Genomic DNA, 15337 nt, shown 5'->3' on the forward strand with positions numbered 1-15337 from the left:
TACTTCAAATGTGAAATGTATTATTGACTATGCTTGATATATTAAATTATGGCAGCAACATATGTGTATTATTCAGCTGGACTGCATGAAAAACTATCAACAAGTAGTGAGTCATGAAAAAGAGATCTGGAGCTCTAGTTCATTTAGTTTATCAGGTCAAACCCTGTATAATATCCCTTTAATATACCTATAGGAATGTTTCTGGTACATTTAGTGACTTAACAAAGAGCTCATCTTATTTTATATTCTAAATTGTAACATTGTTATATTTCAAAATATTACAATATTTCTCTGTCATTAGTATTGTACTGTAATGTATGCCTTGTGACTTTATTCTCAGTTTTGTCATAGAACAACATACAGCAATATAACATACAGTACATTCTGTTGTCGCTACTAAGTGAGTGTATTATATTTTTCAGGATCGTATTATGCTGACACTGCTGTGTCACCAGTTAACCACCAATACTAGAGGCTGATGCGTCAAGGTTTGTGAGGGTATTGAATTTATTAAAAAGAGGTGATGGTTACACTTATTTAAGACCAAATGTCATGTTACTGGATAAAGTCATTGGACAATGTGTAAAATTAATGTGTGCATGCTAAACCAGTTTAACCAGTTTAACTGCTTTATGTTTACAGAGTTCATGACTTTTTGACTCTCATTCCGTTTATGTATGTTCATCATTGTCACCATGACAATTTTTTTAAGGACAGACATGGGCAGCATTTCCTTCATGATATAGCCTGATCCAAGTCTCTTCATTTCTCCAAATGTGACTTGCAGGACACCTGGTTGGAAAATGGTCTTAATCTTCTCACAATGGATTGAGGCATTCTTACAGCCATTTGTGACAGAACAAATTTCTTTTTCCACGTGTTTGACTGGGGCATGTTTTCTGATGAGGTGACTCAACAGATTGCTTGCTGAGGTAGAGCTGCTGTCAGCTTCAAAAAAACATCAACGTCAGTGCAACTGGAAACACCAACTTTTCTTATTTAAACCTTTTGCGAGACACCTTTGTCAACGGAGGTAGTAAAGACACATTTCCCTATGCACAGTGCATAGCACACATGACAGGACTGGTTAGGAGCAGAATGGTTCAGGCTGATTAACATCACCATTATCACTATGTTGAGTCAATAACCTAGTTTCCTTATTAACCCAAGAGATTGATTTTTCTGTCCTGTTTTATGTTTCTGTGTGTAAGCACACAAAGCTGAGTAGTGGGAAAACTCTCTAAAATGTATGAATGGACTGGCGAACTGAACTAATGCACTGAATGGAGAGAAGAGCTTAGGCTGCTTTCTCTTTTTAGTTCTAACAATGTAAAATGTTTTATGCACTTAGAAGTTGTTGTGGATTACCACAGGAGACTAACTGGATTTTACAGTGCAATGAATGAATGAACAGTTCATTTCAACAGTTTAAAAGGGTCCTCCTCTGTTGGTAAATGTGAAAATATCTTATAATTAGCAGAGTATCAGCAAATTGCACTTCTTCAACTTTCAGTAAATATGATTGTCAATCAAGACAACCCTAATTGCAAATGTAAAAAAAGTTAGGGATTTGTGGGCTCACCTGATGTCCTCCTCATTCTCAGGGAAGCTCCAGTAGGCGATACGGAGCTGGAGTTGCTCTGGAACAGGGGGGTAGACCTTCTCCACCACCTCAAACGGGATGTGGAACGCTACCTGCTTGGCTGACAACTCCACCAGTGGTATCACCTGACCATCTGAGGAAGACCACAGAAGAAAGGAACCATGAAAACTATTGCTATAGAAAATTAGAAGTTACTAAATTGACTACAGAGCCAGAATGGACCAAACAATACGCCAGAATCAACACTCAACACAATATCTCCTTTTGGAAGAAAAACTCTTTTAATGAAAAATTGTGAGGAAAAGTAGAAAAATAAAAATGTATATAAAACACAATTATTACCTGGGTAATTGAAAAAGCAAAAAAACAAAATTCTATTTCATCAATAAGTCTCGAGATTCAGGATGAAATTAGATTGGATGGATTGGATTTCAGTCACTTTAGTCACTGATGTGAACTTAGTCCTTGTATCTAACACCTATCATCCACAACCAGCTGATAGTTTTGTTTGTACCATTGTGGAAATGACATTGTTTGTCCTACCGCACTGTAGAATGTGTTGGCTGCATCTAAAACTTCATACTAACATGCTGTTTAGTACATTAGATTTTTTAGTATGTCCAAACCTTAGTATGAAACCAACAGTACGTGAATTGCTTACTATTTCTGGGGAAATATTACAGTATGCAAGCACCGGACACTATGCCAGTATAAAAATTCCAAAATGCAATGCAATAGTGATGATGACAACAATAACATAGCAGACAATGGCATACAGCAATGTCAGTAACTCTTCAATTCAACAAAGGTTTCACTTTGCTAGGTGTAATATATTTTTTAAATTAGTTCAGACTTTATGGATGACATGGGTTACCATGGTTACACGTCTCCAAGGAGGCTCTTGGGAAGTGACATGATAGTTACAGATCAGTGCATCTGAAAAGATATATACTATTATTTAATCACACAAAAGTATGCTGAATGATGCATAGTATACATACTGAGCATGCAGTGCATAGTATGTGATTCCAGACACAGCAAAAGTCCTTTAAGGGGTTTCAACCTTCTGCTTGAGTTTCTAGTTCCACTCTGTTGGGTTGTAGTTCACCATCAAACATTCAACAGTATCCAGGCTCAAACTCCAGGTAGGTCCAAAAACCAGTGGCAGTATTTCTTAGCAACCAACAGCAGGACCCGCTGGTTGTACTCACACAGGATAATTATGTTTAAGGAGTTATCAGAGCTGCTTTAGCTAACTTTAATCAACTTTCATAGCTTTTATCCAAGGTTAATGGTTATCACTTGTCACAATGACTACTTGCTTTCTTGCTGTGGCTCACAAGATGGAAAATGATACGTGATTGGCTGACTGAGTTAGCCTCTTAAGTCCACATGTGAAAATGCTTAAAACCAACTAGAATTTAAAACTAATAAGGGAAAATAAATGTTTATATTTTCCATAGCATACTGCTCTCTGTACCACTCATGGAATATCATCCTCAGAGTCTGAGACATAGTTGACAACTGAACATTAGTTCGTAGGGCATGAATCCTGTTACGACATTCTTCGTACAGTTGTACACATGAACCAAAGGTTTCACATATTTCGCCATTGTGATTTGTCTTTATTTTCCAGTGTTCCTAGCATGTTTAGCAATGTCCTATTAAAAGGTTTGTCTGGATTCCCTCCAGGATGATACGGAGTAGTACGAATTTTTTGAATACCTGCATAATTCTTTGATAGTACGTGACTCAAAGTCAGGTCCTTGGTCGCTATGCAAGTGTTCTGGGATTCCATAATGGACCATGAAATTGTCCCAAAGACATTTTGGGACAGTCTGGTCCTTCTGGTTTGGCATTGGGATGGCGACTGTGTATTTCATAAAATGATCTGTGATCGCCAGGATATCTTTGGTATTACTTCTGTTGGGCTCTAGAGACAAGAAGTCCATACAGAAATGCTCTAGGGGCCTGGTGGGTTTTGTGTTCACTGATGGTGCACCTTTTCCTGGCTGGGCGTTAACTTTTTTTTTCCACATCTGGTTCTCATCAAATCCATGGTACACTCAATTCATAGGTGACCCATATTGTGAAGGCTTTGCAGAACAACAGCTTGGAGCTCTTCAGGTAGGACAAGCTGATATGTGACACTGCCACTGTCTTGGCATCTCTGATATAGAACTTGGTTGTACCATTCGAGGTGACTCCACTCCCTTAGTAGGAAGGGAACATCAGGGAGCTCTTTTCTGACTGTTAGGGGTAGCTTTTCTCCACTCTCAATTTGGGCTATAACCTCGAGACAGGGCTCAGCTTGTTGTTTGTCTCTGATCTCTCTTTCAGGCAGGTGGGGAAGGACAAGTAAGCCACCATGTAGGGCTGGGCTATATGACCAAAATCTCATATCCCAATATAGATCATTTCATGTCCCCATAACAATACCTCTCTCGATATAACACATTTTAATCCAATGAATAAATAGTTGGTCCGTGCAACTCCCCCACCCCTTTGCTTTTTATTCCCAAAGCGTTAATTGCACTTACAGTAATGTAACGAGTGTAGTTGTCATCAACACAAGTATTTCACCTGGTTCACTGTCTCTCCTGTGTGTGCAGCACACACACAGAGGCCTCAGCCCTGTCTTTGGTGAACTATAGAGAGCAGAGAAAGAGGAGAGTAGCGCGACCATAAAGGACAGCAAAACACAGCAGAGTCTCTCACACTGAGCTGAAATTAAACGAGTGCACATAAATTTGGTAAATAACAAGTCTTCACCGCGTTTTGCTGTCATTTATGGCTGCCATCTCGCTGCTTCTCTCCTCTTCTCTGCTCTTTCTTGGTGCAGGTGGGACTGCGCCCTCCATGTATGTTGCAGCGCAGCAGAGCAGAGGCAGACAGCAGTGGAGAGTTGGAGAGTTGACAACAACTGAACTCATTATGTCACTGTAAGTGCAATAAAAGTTTCACAAGTAAAAAGCCCAGAAGAGTAACTTTTCAATGTAATCTGTGCAAAAGATGGACAGACTCCAAATGGCAAAAAATATAGCGGTAAAGAGTGATTTGCATCACAACGAAATAAATGATAGAGAATAATATCAAATGACTGATGTTTTTCTTTCGTCACACAATGTATATCGTCATATCACACAGCCCTACCACCATACTTTACTTAATTCACAAAGCTGTTTGAATAAGCCTCGGGAGAGATTGCTAGTAACTGTAACAGCGTCAGCACCATCCCTATCTCTGTATCCATCTGCTGTACTACAAACCAGGTGCTTCCTACAGACAGCATGTACAATGTCTTGACTTACACTAATTCCAGAGTCAGTCAAATGTGTTTGGGTAAACTGACGTATATGGTCTTGTTCTTTCTGGGACATCAGATCATTCGACAGCTCTCCATGAGGTTTTCTAGAAAAACCATTGCATCAGCGCTCTGTTTGCCTGACTGATATTGGAGCATGAAGGTAAAAGTGGACAGGGCTGCTAGCTATCTGTAACTGGTGGCATCCAGTTTTGCAATGGTAAGAATCTATGTCAGGAGGTTACTGTCAGTTATGACAGTGAAATGGCTTCCATACAGGTAATCACCAAACTTTTCTGCTACTGCCCACTTTAGAGCCAGAAATTCTAGTTTATGGGCTGGGTACCATGATTTGCTACGAGACAACCCCCTACTGGCATATGCAATCACTCTCATACTACCCTCTTGCTCTTGGTATAGGGCTGCCCTAAGCCCCATGGTACTGGCATCAGTATGGAGGACATAAGACAACTTAGGCCGTATTCAGACCAAATCATGCGGTGCAGCGAAAATGCGTAGTGCGTTTCGTCTGCAGGCATTCTGGCCACAGCGGCACTGCACCAGACTGCGGCCGGAAAGTTGAGCCAGAGTCAACTTTTGGAGAAACGCAACGCAACATCACTGCGGCTGAAGGCTGTGGTGGCCAATCACAGCCGGAGATCAGACTGATCAGAGCTGTAAACTCTGCCATGACAGCGGATAAAGATGTTACTAGGACGAAGGGAGGACATTTCTCTTCTTTTGATAACGTTAAAAGTAAAGTTAGACTTTGCTGTCGGCTTCCCGACTCATTTTAAAAAGGACGAGAGAAAGAGAGAGAGAGAGACAGCAGCAGTGGTCGAGTGAGCTAGAGAGTGAATGAAGAGAGAGAGCGCTCGTAGGAAGAAAGCCAGTGAATCAGATCAATAAAACGTTGTTTTCTGGTTGTTTCACAGCGGTTACGTTCCGGAGCACAAATAAACATGCCCACACCCCCACACACCTCCACTCGACCCTGCGGCTGAACGCCACACCACCTGATTTGGTCTGAATACAGTCTTAGGGTCAGCACAACCAAGAACAGGGGCCGTAGTAAGCTTTTCCATGATGGTATTGAATGCAAGCTCACAGGTGGAAGTCCAACAATCACCAAAGGGCTTTTTCGGATCATAAAAAACAAAGAAACAGCTTGTACACTGTAGGGCTCTAATGTCCATTAGAATTCATTGCACCAAAATGACGTTTCTGGCAGTTGCCTCTTGGCTAACTCTGGTGCATTTACAGCAATGTTTATTAATGTGCACTGTCCCTGTTAAACAAACAAATAAAAAAAAATTAAAAATCTGCTCTTCATCACACTCAAGTTTTTTTTGGATCATGGTACTGGTGAGTCTTTGTCTTGTGCTTCTTGTGCAGTGGCAGGTAACCAGAGGTTAAGTCAGTGAGGGGATTAATTATGCTGGAATAGTCTTTTATAAATCATCTGTGGCACCCTGAAAACCCACAGAAAGATCTCAGCTCTTTCAAGCCCTGGGGTTTCGGCCATGTTTTCAGAGCTCCTACCTTTTCAGGGTCGGTCTCCACTCCATTCTGAGATACTTTATGTCCCAGGTGCTTGATTGACCTTTGAAAGAATTTGTATTTCTCAGGGGCGAGTAGCATCAATCTTGTCTCATGTTCTTCCAACGTCTTGGAAAAACGATGTCCTTAAGGAGCACAAGAACCCATACACTTTTCTATGAAACGTACTTAGATCATTTGTCAAGCCTTATGGTATGCAGTTAAACTCCCAAAAGCCCATGGGGAAGACAGAAGCGTCTTGGCTTTGTCTGATTCTTCAACTTCGATCTGACACTAACCAGACTTTAAGTCGGGGACTGAAAACCATTTGGATCCAGTGAGGGTAGAGAATGCCTCTTCCAGGTTTGGGAGTGCTTAAACATCTTTACAATCTGGAGGTTGCACTTTCTGTAATCAGTACAGAGGTGGACTTATCCATTCTTCTTCCTCACCACTACTATAGGCGAAGAGAGTGGAGATATAGACTTGCAGATCACCCCAGCTTGAAGGAGTTCTTGCAGGTGCTTATGGATGGCTTCCAGGGCAGAAATAAAGGATAAACATGTTTTCAGTATGTTCACATGCCCTCTATGGAATGCGCTCTATGGAATAGAGATACTCCAGTGGGAGTGTCTAAATGTGTTTCCACATAAAAGGCTTGATGTGTTTATTAATTATTTATTAATGACTTGTGGTAAAATGGGCCTATATTGTGTGAGACAGTTTTAGCATGGCCTGCTTTTTCACTTTAGGTTTGTTTTCAGTGGGACATGGTTGACCATCTTCAGTTCTTGTCTGTCCCTCAACAGGAACTGACTTCAGTTTAAAGGAGATGTAGGGATGTTCTGCTCTGCATTTCCCATAACTGCTGCTGCTGTCTCAGTTCTTTCCTGCTTGCTGTTATCAGAGCAGGGTTTGCATTAGACTTGCAGGTGGCAACAATGGCCCTGTTTACACCTGCTATTAACATGCGTCTCGGGTGATCCAATCACAAGTGGACAGCTTTAAGTACGTCTGTTTACACCTGGCATTAACATGCGTATCCACGTGTCCTGAGTTACCATTTGTGATCGGATCTCACTTCCCCGCTCTACATGCAAATGAACACTAACATCATTTCCGTTTTCAAAGACCAAATCCGTTCGCTATTAATCGACGGGAGGACTGGACTCAACTTGTTTGATAACAGGATAAATATTAAGTATATATATATATATATAAATATTCTGCGTTGGAATAGAGAGAGAGAGTTATGCAGCGATCTCCCCGCAGCTGCATCTCTCCATTCAGAGACATTTAGGCACAAGACACAGCAGCATAACTTCATTGATTATTTAAATCTCCGACACGCCAACAGCAGCGGTCAGGATCTAATGTTAATTAATGTTCTGTGTTCTACACATCCAACAGGTCAGCTGTTACACACATGCAGTCCAGGTTCATACAGTGATTTGGAGTAAAGCAGCTGTCCTCCTGATAGATCCTGAGCTCCATTATGTCGAGCAGCGCAGTAAAACTAAAAACTGTCGTTATCAACTTAACAGGACAGAGGAAACTATGCAGCTATGTTTAGCTTCTGAAATATTTTTTTAGACAGACAAGCAAAAAATTAATGGTTTAATTTCTTTTCTAATTGTCGATTCGAAGAGGGAAACCGGTTAGGGGAACGGGAAAAACAGGAAGAAACGGGAGGTGGATTACGTTCTTAATTCACATGAAACACAAAATAATTTCTTTATCCTCTTATCAAACAAGTTGAACAGCTTTGGATGGAGGGTCTTGTGCCTAGTCTGCCGGAAAATAGAGGATGTCAGTTGAGAAGGTGGTCCTTCAATGTGGCCCAGGATGCATTGCGTTTACACTGCTAAATGAATGTAGTCACATGTGGCCGAGACCACCTCCGAATGTGGTCTGAGTGATAGGATCTCAATCCATCTTCAATGCATCTTGGGTGTGTTTACACCTGTATTTATAGCTGTCCACTTGTGATCGGATCACCCAAGACGGATGTTAATACCATGTGTAAACAGGGCCTAAGTCTCCCTCCACCCTGAAGCACTATGCTGACCAGCTGTCTCCACTGTTCACAGACATTTTTAACATCTCACTGGAAACATGCCATATACCAACCTGCTTCAAGACCTTGACTATCATCCCAGTCCCCAAAAAAACAAGGCCCACAGATCTTAAACACTACAGACCCATCGGCCTGACCGACATTAAGTCTTTTGAGCACCTTGTACAGTCCCACCTTAAATCCATCACAGACCCACTCCTGGATCCCCTGCAGTTTGCCTACAGAGCCAACAAGTCTGTGGACGATGCTGTAAACATGGCCCTCCACTTCATCCTCCAGCATCTGGACACTGCAGGAACCAATGCCAGGATCCTGTTTGTGGACTTCAGCTCCGCCTTTAACACAGTCATCCCGGCTCTGCTACAGGACAAGCCCTCCCAGCTGTACGTGCCTGACTTAACCTGTAAGTGGATAACCGACTTCCTGTCTGACAGGAAGCAGCACGTGAAGTTGGGGAGGCACGTATCCAACTCCCTGACCATCAGCACCAGTTCCCCTCAAGGCTGCTTCCTTTCTCCACTTCTCTTCTCCCTGTAGACCAACAGCTGCACCTCCAGTTATCAGTCCATCAAGCTCCTGAAGTTTGCGGATGACACCACCCTCACTGGGCTCAACTCTGGTGGAGATGAGACCGCCTACAAGTGTGAGATTGAGCACCTGGTGACTTGGTGTGGACAAAACAACTTGGAGCTCAATGCTTTAAAGACAGTGGGGATGGTTGTGGACTTCAGAGGGAACACAGCCCCACCTGCCTCCATCACCCAGTGTGACTTCCCAGTCGACACAGTGGAGTCCCTCTGCTTCCTGGGAACTGCCATCAGCCGCGACCTCAAGTAGGAAATGAACATCAGTGGCCTCACCGAGAAGGTTCAGCAGATGACGTACTTCCGGCGGCCGCTGAAGAAATTCAAACTCCCAAAGGCAATGATGGTACACTTCCACACCACCACCATTGACTTCATCGTCATCTCCTCTATCACTTTCTGATATGCTGCTGCTGCTGTCAAGGACAAAAATAGTCTATTTAACGTAGTATCCACTGTGCCGAAAAGGTGATTGGATGCAATCTGCCATCAACCCAGGACCTGCATGCCTCCAAGACGCTGAAGAGAGCAAGAAAGATCATGGCCAACCCCTCCCACCCTGGACATAAACTTTTCAAAACGTTCCCTTCTGGCAAGAGGCTGAGGGCTGTCAGGACCTAAAACTCACACTACAAAAACAGTTTCTTCCCAATTGCAGTCGGCCTCATGGACAATACATGTTATATTAACATAACACACCACAATCTCTTATTTGCACATCAGTGATCTTGACGCTACATTAGCGCATTACATTAACGCAAATGTATTCATTACAAATATATATATATATATATATCTCATTATAAATTATGCATACTCCATACACTGTTTAGTTCTGGTCAATGCATACATTGTTTACTCCTGGTCAATGCCCTGTACATTCATTCCATTCTTCTATATTTAAAATTTAATATTTAAAACTGTACTCTGTAGCTGCTCCTCTCACCAATATATATTATATATTTATTATTTTAAATCTTACATTTTTCTTCTATTGTAAATTCTTCTTTTTATTTTATTTAGAACCTCTTATTTTTGTGTATATTTTGACTGTATATTTTTGACTGCTACTCATCCTAACAATCACCGATTCAAATTCCTTGTATGTAATCAGTGCTGGTGTGCACAAATACAGGTCCTGGCATTGTGGCTTCTGCATGTGCACAGCAGCACCGCTGCTGAGAAAAGTCCTAGGGTAAACACTGAATGTGAGTGGGAATAATGATTTGGCAAACCAAGTTTAAAAGTTTGAAATATTTCTACACCAATCTAACCCCTTGTAAAGCTGGTAGGGGGAGTGATTCAAAGCAGAAAATGCAACAAAACTAGAATAAAAGCCTGTTGGTAGAGCTTTGTCAATGATAGATATCACCAGGATTCACTTTTGTAGTGACTGACAGAATGATATCTGGTTCTGAGACACTAGTCCTATACTGGCAATGCTCTAAGAACAGCAAAATCATCAGCACAGTGTTCTTTTTGTCCATCATTTCACTATTGCGTTGCTTGAAGAACCTAGCAGCCTCTGGAGGCAACAAGTACATCTTTCGGATTTAAGTTTTGTTAAGTTAGGCTATAAGATTTTGATGATACAAAAACTAACAAATGAAGAAATGTATGTGTGTGTGTGTGTGTGTGTGTGTGTGTGTGTGCGTGGTAAAGAACGAGCAGTATAAGCACTGTGACAGGAGTCTTATTGAGAACACAGTGGTCTGCCACTGAGAGAAGAAAAAGTGATGGGTCTCATATTACAGGCCTCATTTCCAAGCCACTACTTGTGCTGCTGTTTACCATATATGGAGGAAAGCACTGCATTCATATAATGCCATCCTTGGTGTAAAGGCTCAGGGGCTCATGGTTACAGGACATGGAAAACCCATTAAAACAAGCAGACTAGCTTCACTCATATGTTATGTGGGAGTTAATCAGTGAGCTAAAGTTTAATATTACATAAAGCACATACAAGTTTAAGACCAGGTGCTTCAAGTGCAAGTGAAAAACATGATGGACATTATTTTCATGAGGTTGCAAAAATGGCACACGACTGACTTAAATGATACCTCCTATGTTACAAGTTTTCCATCTAAATGTAGCACAAATTTGAACAGAAAAAGAAAGAGAAAATACAAATGAATGCAAATGTATTAATGTTTTGTAAATATTAGGAGTTGGGTGCATCAAGTTAAACGGCTGGTGGTGCTAATGTTTCAGCCTGGTGCCATTAAACCATTTCAGAAGAAGGTGACACAACAAGATGACATCATTAAAAGAGCGGCAATCAAAGCTCAAAAGAAAATGTGATGGACATATAACATTTCTGTTTGTCTCATGAATTAGCCTAATTTGAGGAATGTTACAGTCTCCTCATCACTCCACACAGATCTGAAGCTTTCGTCTCCCGCCAGTTCTTACAATACTTTTCTCATAATTTTACTGCTGAAATCGAGAGCAATATACAGACAAGGCAACAGTGCAATCAAGTTATGATACTAGAAAACAGTAATACATAAATAATCAAGACCCAAAACAAGGAGAAATAAAGTACAGAAAAAAGAAAGAACAAAAGGGTAAAAGAGTATATGCATACAAGATAATACATCAGTGTTGTGGTTGCCTGCCAGAAACTGTCATAAATGGACTTTTATTCAGTTTTAAGCCAAATTTTTATGATAAACTTTTTAGATCTTGGTCATTTTTAACTGTATCTTTTAACTGAATGAAGGATTTTAGTTGTTGGACGTCTGGATCTTAAGTTATCAGAGAAACAAGCAGAGCAAACGTTAGCAGCAACTCGACAAGTAGCCCCTCCGAGATGTCCTCTTTCCGCCGAACAGTGCCGGAGAAACACCGATTTTTAATGTGAAACTGCTTTACCCACTGTTTTTACAGTTTTATTCCCCATGTATGTTTGTCTTGGAGAGGAGGAGAACTCTACAGATAATTCAGCTCATGGTAAAAACCTGCTGAACGTCTGTATCTTAGGTTATCAGAGAAACAAGCTAAGCAAACGTTAACAGCAGCTCGGCTAGCTGGCTCAACGTCTTGTGCCCGCTGAACAGCGTTGGATAAACACTGATTTTTAACATGGAACTGCTTTATTTAGTGTTTTTACCCATTTTAATCACCGGATCTGTTTGTTCTGGGGAGGAGGAGACCTCTGTGGATAATTCGGCTCCTGGTAAAAACATCCTGAACGATAAACACTGAAGTAATCCTATCCCAGAGAAGCTGGTTGTTAAACAATGAAGACAACAACTCTCATGATCCTATGCTACTTCACACCGTCATCACACTCCGTCTTTAGTTATTGTTTTGATTGAGAGACCCTGAGCAGCAGAAATGACATATTGTGCATTTAACTGATGCAGGTTGATCCATACAGATTTAGCTTAGTTTAGTTCATTACATTTATTTGTCAGGGACCATGTAAAAAAAAAATCATTTCATATATAGGGATAAACCCCCAGCGCTGTTTTGACCCATGTCACTGTGTTGGTGTGAAGTAGTTTAAGATAAGGGGTGTCATTGTCCACCTCCCCTGATGAGTGATGGCTGTTTAAGTTTAACATAGATGCCCTCCTTCACTCACACCACCTGTCTTCTCTGTCCAAGTGTCCCCTGTCCCACAGATTTAAGCAGGTAGTCAGTGAAACATCTTCAAGAAACTAAAACAAGTCCAGTTGCCATGACCAGGATGACTGAAAATTCAAGAAATATATGTCAGTGACCATATTAACCAAGTCAGGTCTACAGCTACCATTGACTATTACTACCTCTACTGTTGTTACTGTATTACTAATAAGTCTTCTAATGACTGCTCTATTCCCACTCAGGCAGGGAAAAAGTAAAGTGTTACACAGTAAAATGATTTCATTTTGTACAACAGCTCAAGAATAAAAAGTAAACTACTAAATCTTTAGGACTGAGTCACAATTTGTGTGCTATTCACATTTAAATATAGTATACTTGACAGTTTAACTATAGTAAGAAATTGGGACATTCTGACAGTAAAGAGCTAGAACCTGAGGAGAGAGGGAGAGCTGGGTAGTAACAGAGTTCATGTTGCCAGCCTATGACTGGCTGTTGCAGGTGAATGACAGCAAACTGTCCACCAATCAGCTTCCAGCACAGAGGGAAGCCACTCCAACAGATGTTCCTTTATAGCTGGCCATGAAGAGCTGAGGACTCATTCATTCTTTTCACTGGATCACTAGCTCTCTCACTGCCTTCCTCATTTCCTCCTTTCCCTCCACACGGTGCACTCCATTAGTACACTGATGTACACCTGTTATGCACCGGGTGGTGCATTACACTATTGCCCACTATTTAAAAGCTGCATCTGCTGTTATACACACCAGATTCTCTGCTCTGTTTAAGTGGCGAGTAGGTTTACTTCAACCACTCAGCTGATACAAAAAAAAAAAACCAAACAAGTCAAGAGAGACACATTTAGTTGATGAATAATTGATTGATTTTTATTTTGGTCTGTACGTTGAAATAAATGAATAAATCTGCAATATCTACTTCTGTTGTGGAGCAACCAATGAACAATTATTGCCATGAGTAGCTCATAGGATTGGTGTGACAGTGATGCTGGCTGTGCCATGCTGTCTTTGTTTCTTCATCCATTTCAAACACACACACTCAGTCTGGTGGGAGGAAATGGAGTTAACCCACTCTTTTCAAGGGAAGAGTTTATTTGAAAAAAAAGGGGATCGGGTGTTAAGGCCACCTTTTGAATTTTGGTCATGGAGGTGTGACTTTAAGGAAAATTCTAATGTTCTCATCTAAAACCTCAAGTCTTCGTTTTAGTTTTGTGCATCATTCCTATCATATCATATGTTTGCTTGTTGCAGATAGTGTACATCAGTATCAGTCATAGACTGTATATAAAGATGGAGGTAGTGAGGTGTGACGTCACCAGTTAGTTTGCATTGGAGCTGGTTTGAAGCCCAGAGTTGCAGCTTATGGACGACGCCATTTTTTCCGTCTCGGACTAAAGTTAACGCTAGCTTACTGGGAACACCGAGTGCTGCACACTTGGGCTAATGTTAGCTACTTCAGCTAAATTGTGCTAAGAGGGAAGTAATTTTAAACTTACTTAGGCATTGCAACAATAGTCCAACTCAGTGTGAGTCCCGGAGCCAGGGAGAGCAGCAGGTGAAACAACTGAAAGTACTATAAGTCTTCAAATCTTATTAACGGAGCAATAATTTCCAAAATGATCACCAGCCCACTTATTAGAGGGCCTGAATTTAACGATTAAGAACATAATGAACCATTGAAAAAAATAATTGACTTGTCGTTTGATATAGAAATGTTGGTAAAGAAAAGCCAATGATATGAAACAGCATCATGTGTAGAAACAGCAGCATGTTCATTTTCTACTGTAAAGTGTCCCGCTCAGTACATATTAGTCACTATTCTTAACACCAATTGCCCACTGTAAAAATACATCCCTGACCCGCATGTAGTTGTACAACAGCTTCAGTTTTCTTTGTGAAAGCGCAGTTAGGGCTTTTTCTCAGCAAGCCATTCATTTCAACCTTTCCTTCAATATGCTGTGCACTTCATCGGAAGAAAACCCACTGCATACACCTACCCATCCCATGCTGTTATTGTTCCACTTCCCAAAGAGTTTTCCAGGTGCTCGACAGGTGGTCAACAGGCTCTGCACACACCTGTCCCCTCAACATGTGGATATGCTCCTTTTCTTTTAGAAGAATTAAAAATATTGCATATGGTAGGACAGATATATACTCATTTCTAGACATTAACTAAGGTATCAAAAACATTCATGTAAACTCAGGCTACTGGGAAAGTCCAGTCACTGCAATCCACACATGGAAATTCCCTTAAATTATTACTGCAATCACATTTTATTAAAAAAATTCGTGTGTTTACTGCTGGAGCTAACTGAGAAGAATAGTTCAAAACTATTAGGTTCGTAAGCTTAAATTTTCATATCACATGTATAATTTAACATGCAACACCTGAAACTGACACGACCAGCTAGAGAGAAGACGTATCACTCTGGTGTTGTGGGAACTAATAGAAACAAAAAAAACACACACACAGTCCACTCATGTTTGTAGTGAGAGATTGTGAGAGCAGTATTACAGAGTGGAGTTTTTTCCCTCACAAACAATCTCTGGTCAAGTACATACACCAGCTACATAACCAGACAACACAGACTAATTTAATTTTGGCCTGTCATTGGAAAGTTACTC

At 40.9% G+C, this 15337-nt stretch overlaps 1 protein-coding gene across 2 annotated transcripts in view; it reads right to left on the reverse strand.

Annotated features, from left to right (window-relative positions):
• Nucleotides 1–15337, reverse strand: part of zswim8 (zinc finger, SWIM-type containing 8) — a 61915-nt gene that overhangs the window by 41860 nt on the left and 4718 nt on the right. For both annotated transcript variants that reach the window (XM_067609248.1, XM_067609249.1), the window contains exon 2: nucleotides 1583–1736. In XM_067609248.1, coding sequence (XP_067465349.1) covers nucleotides 1583–1736 — 154 coding nt within the window. The remainder of the gene's footprint in view (nucleotides 1–1582; nucleotides 1737–15337) is intronic.

This window comes from Thunnus thynnus, chromosome 14 (assembly GCF_963924715.1).
Source record: "Thunnus thynnus chromosome 14, fThuThy2.1, whole genome shotgun sequence".
Lineage (NCBI taxonomy): Eukaryota > Metazoa > Chordata > Actinopteri > Scombriformes > Scombridae > Thunnus > Thunnus thynnus.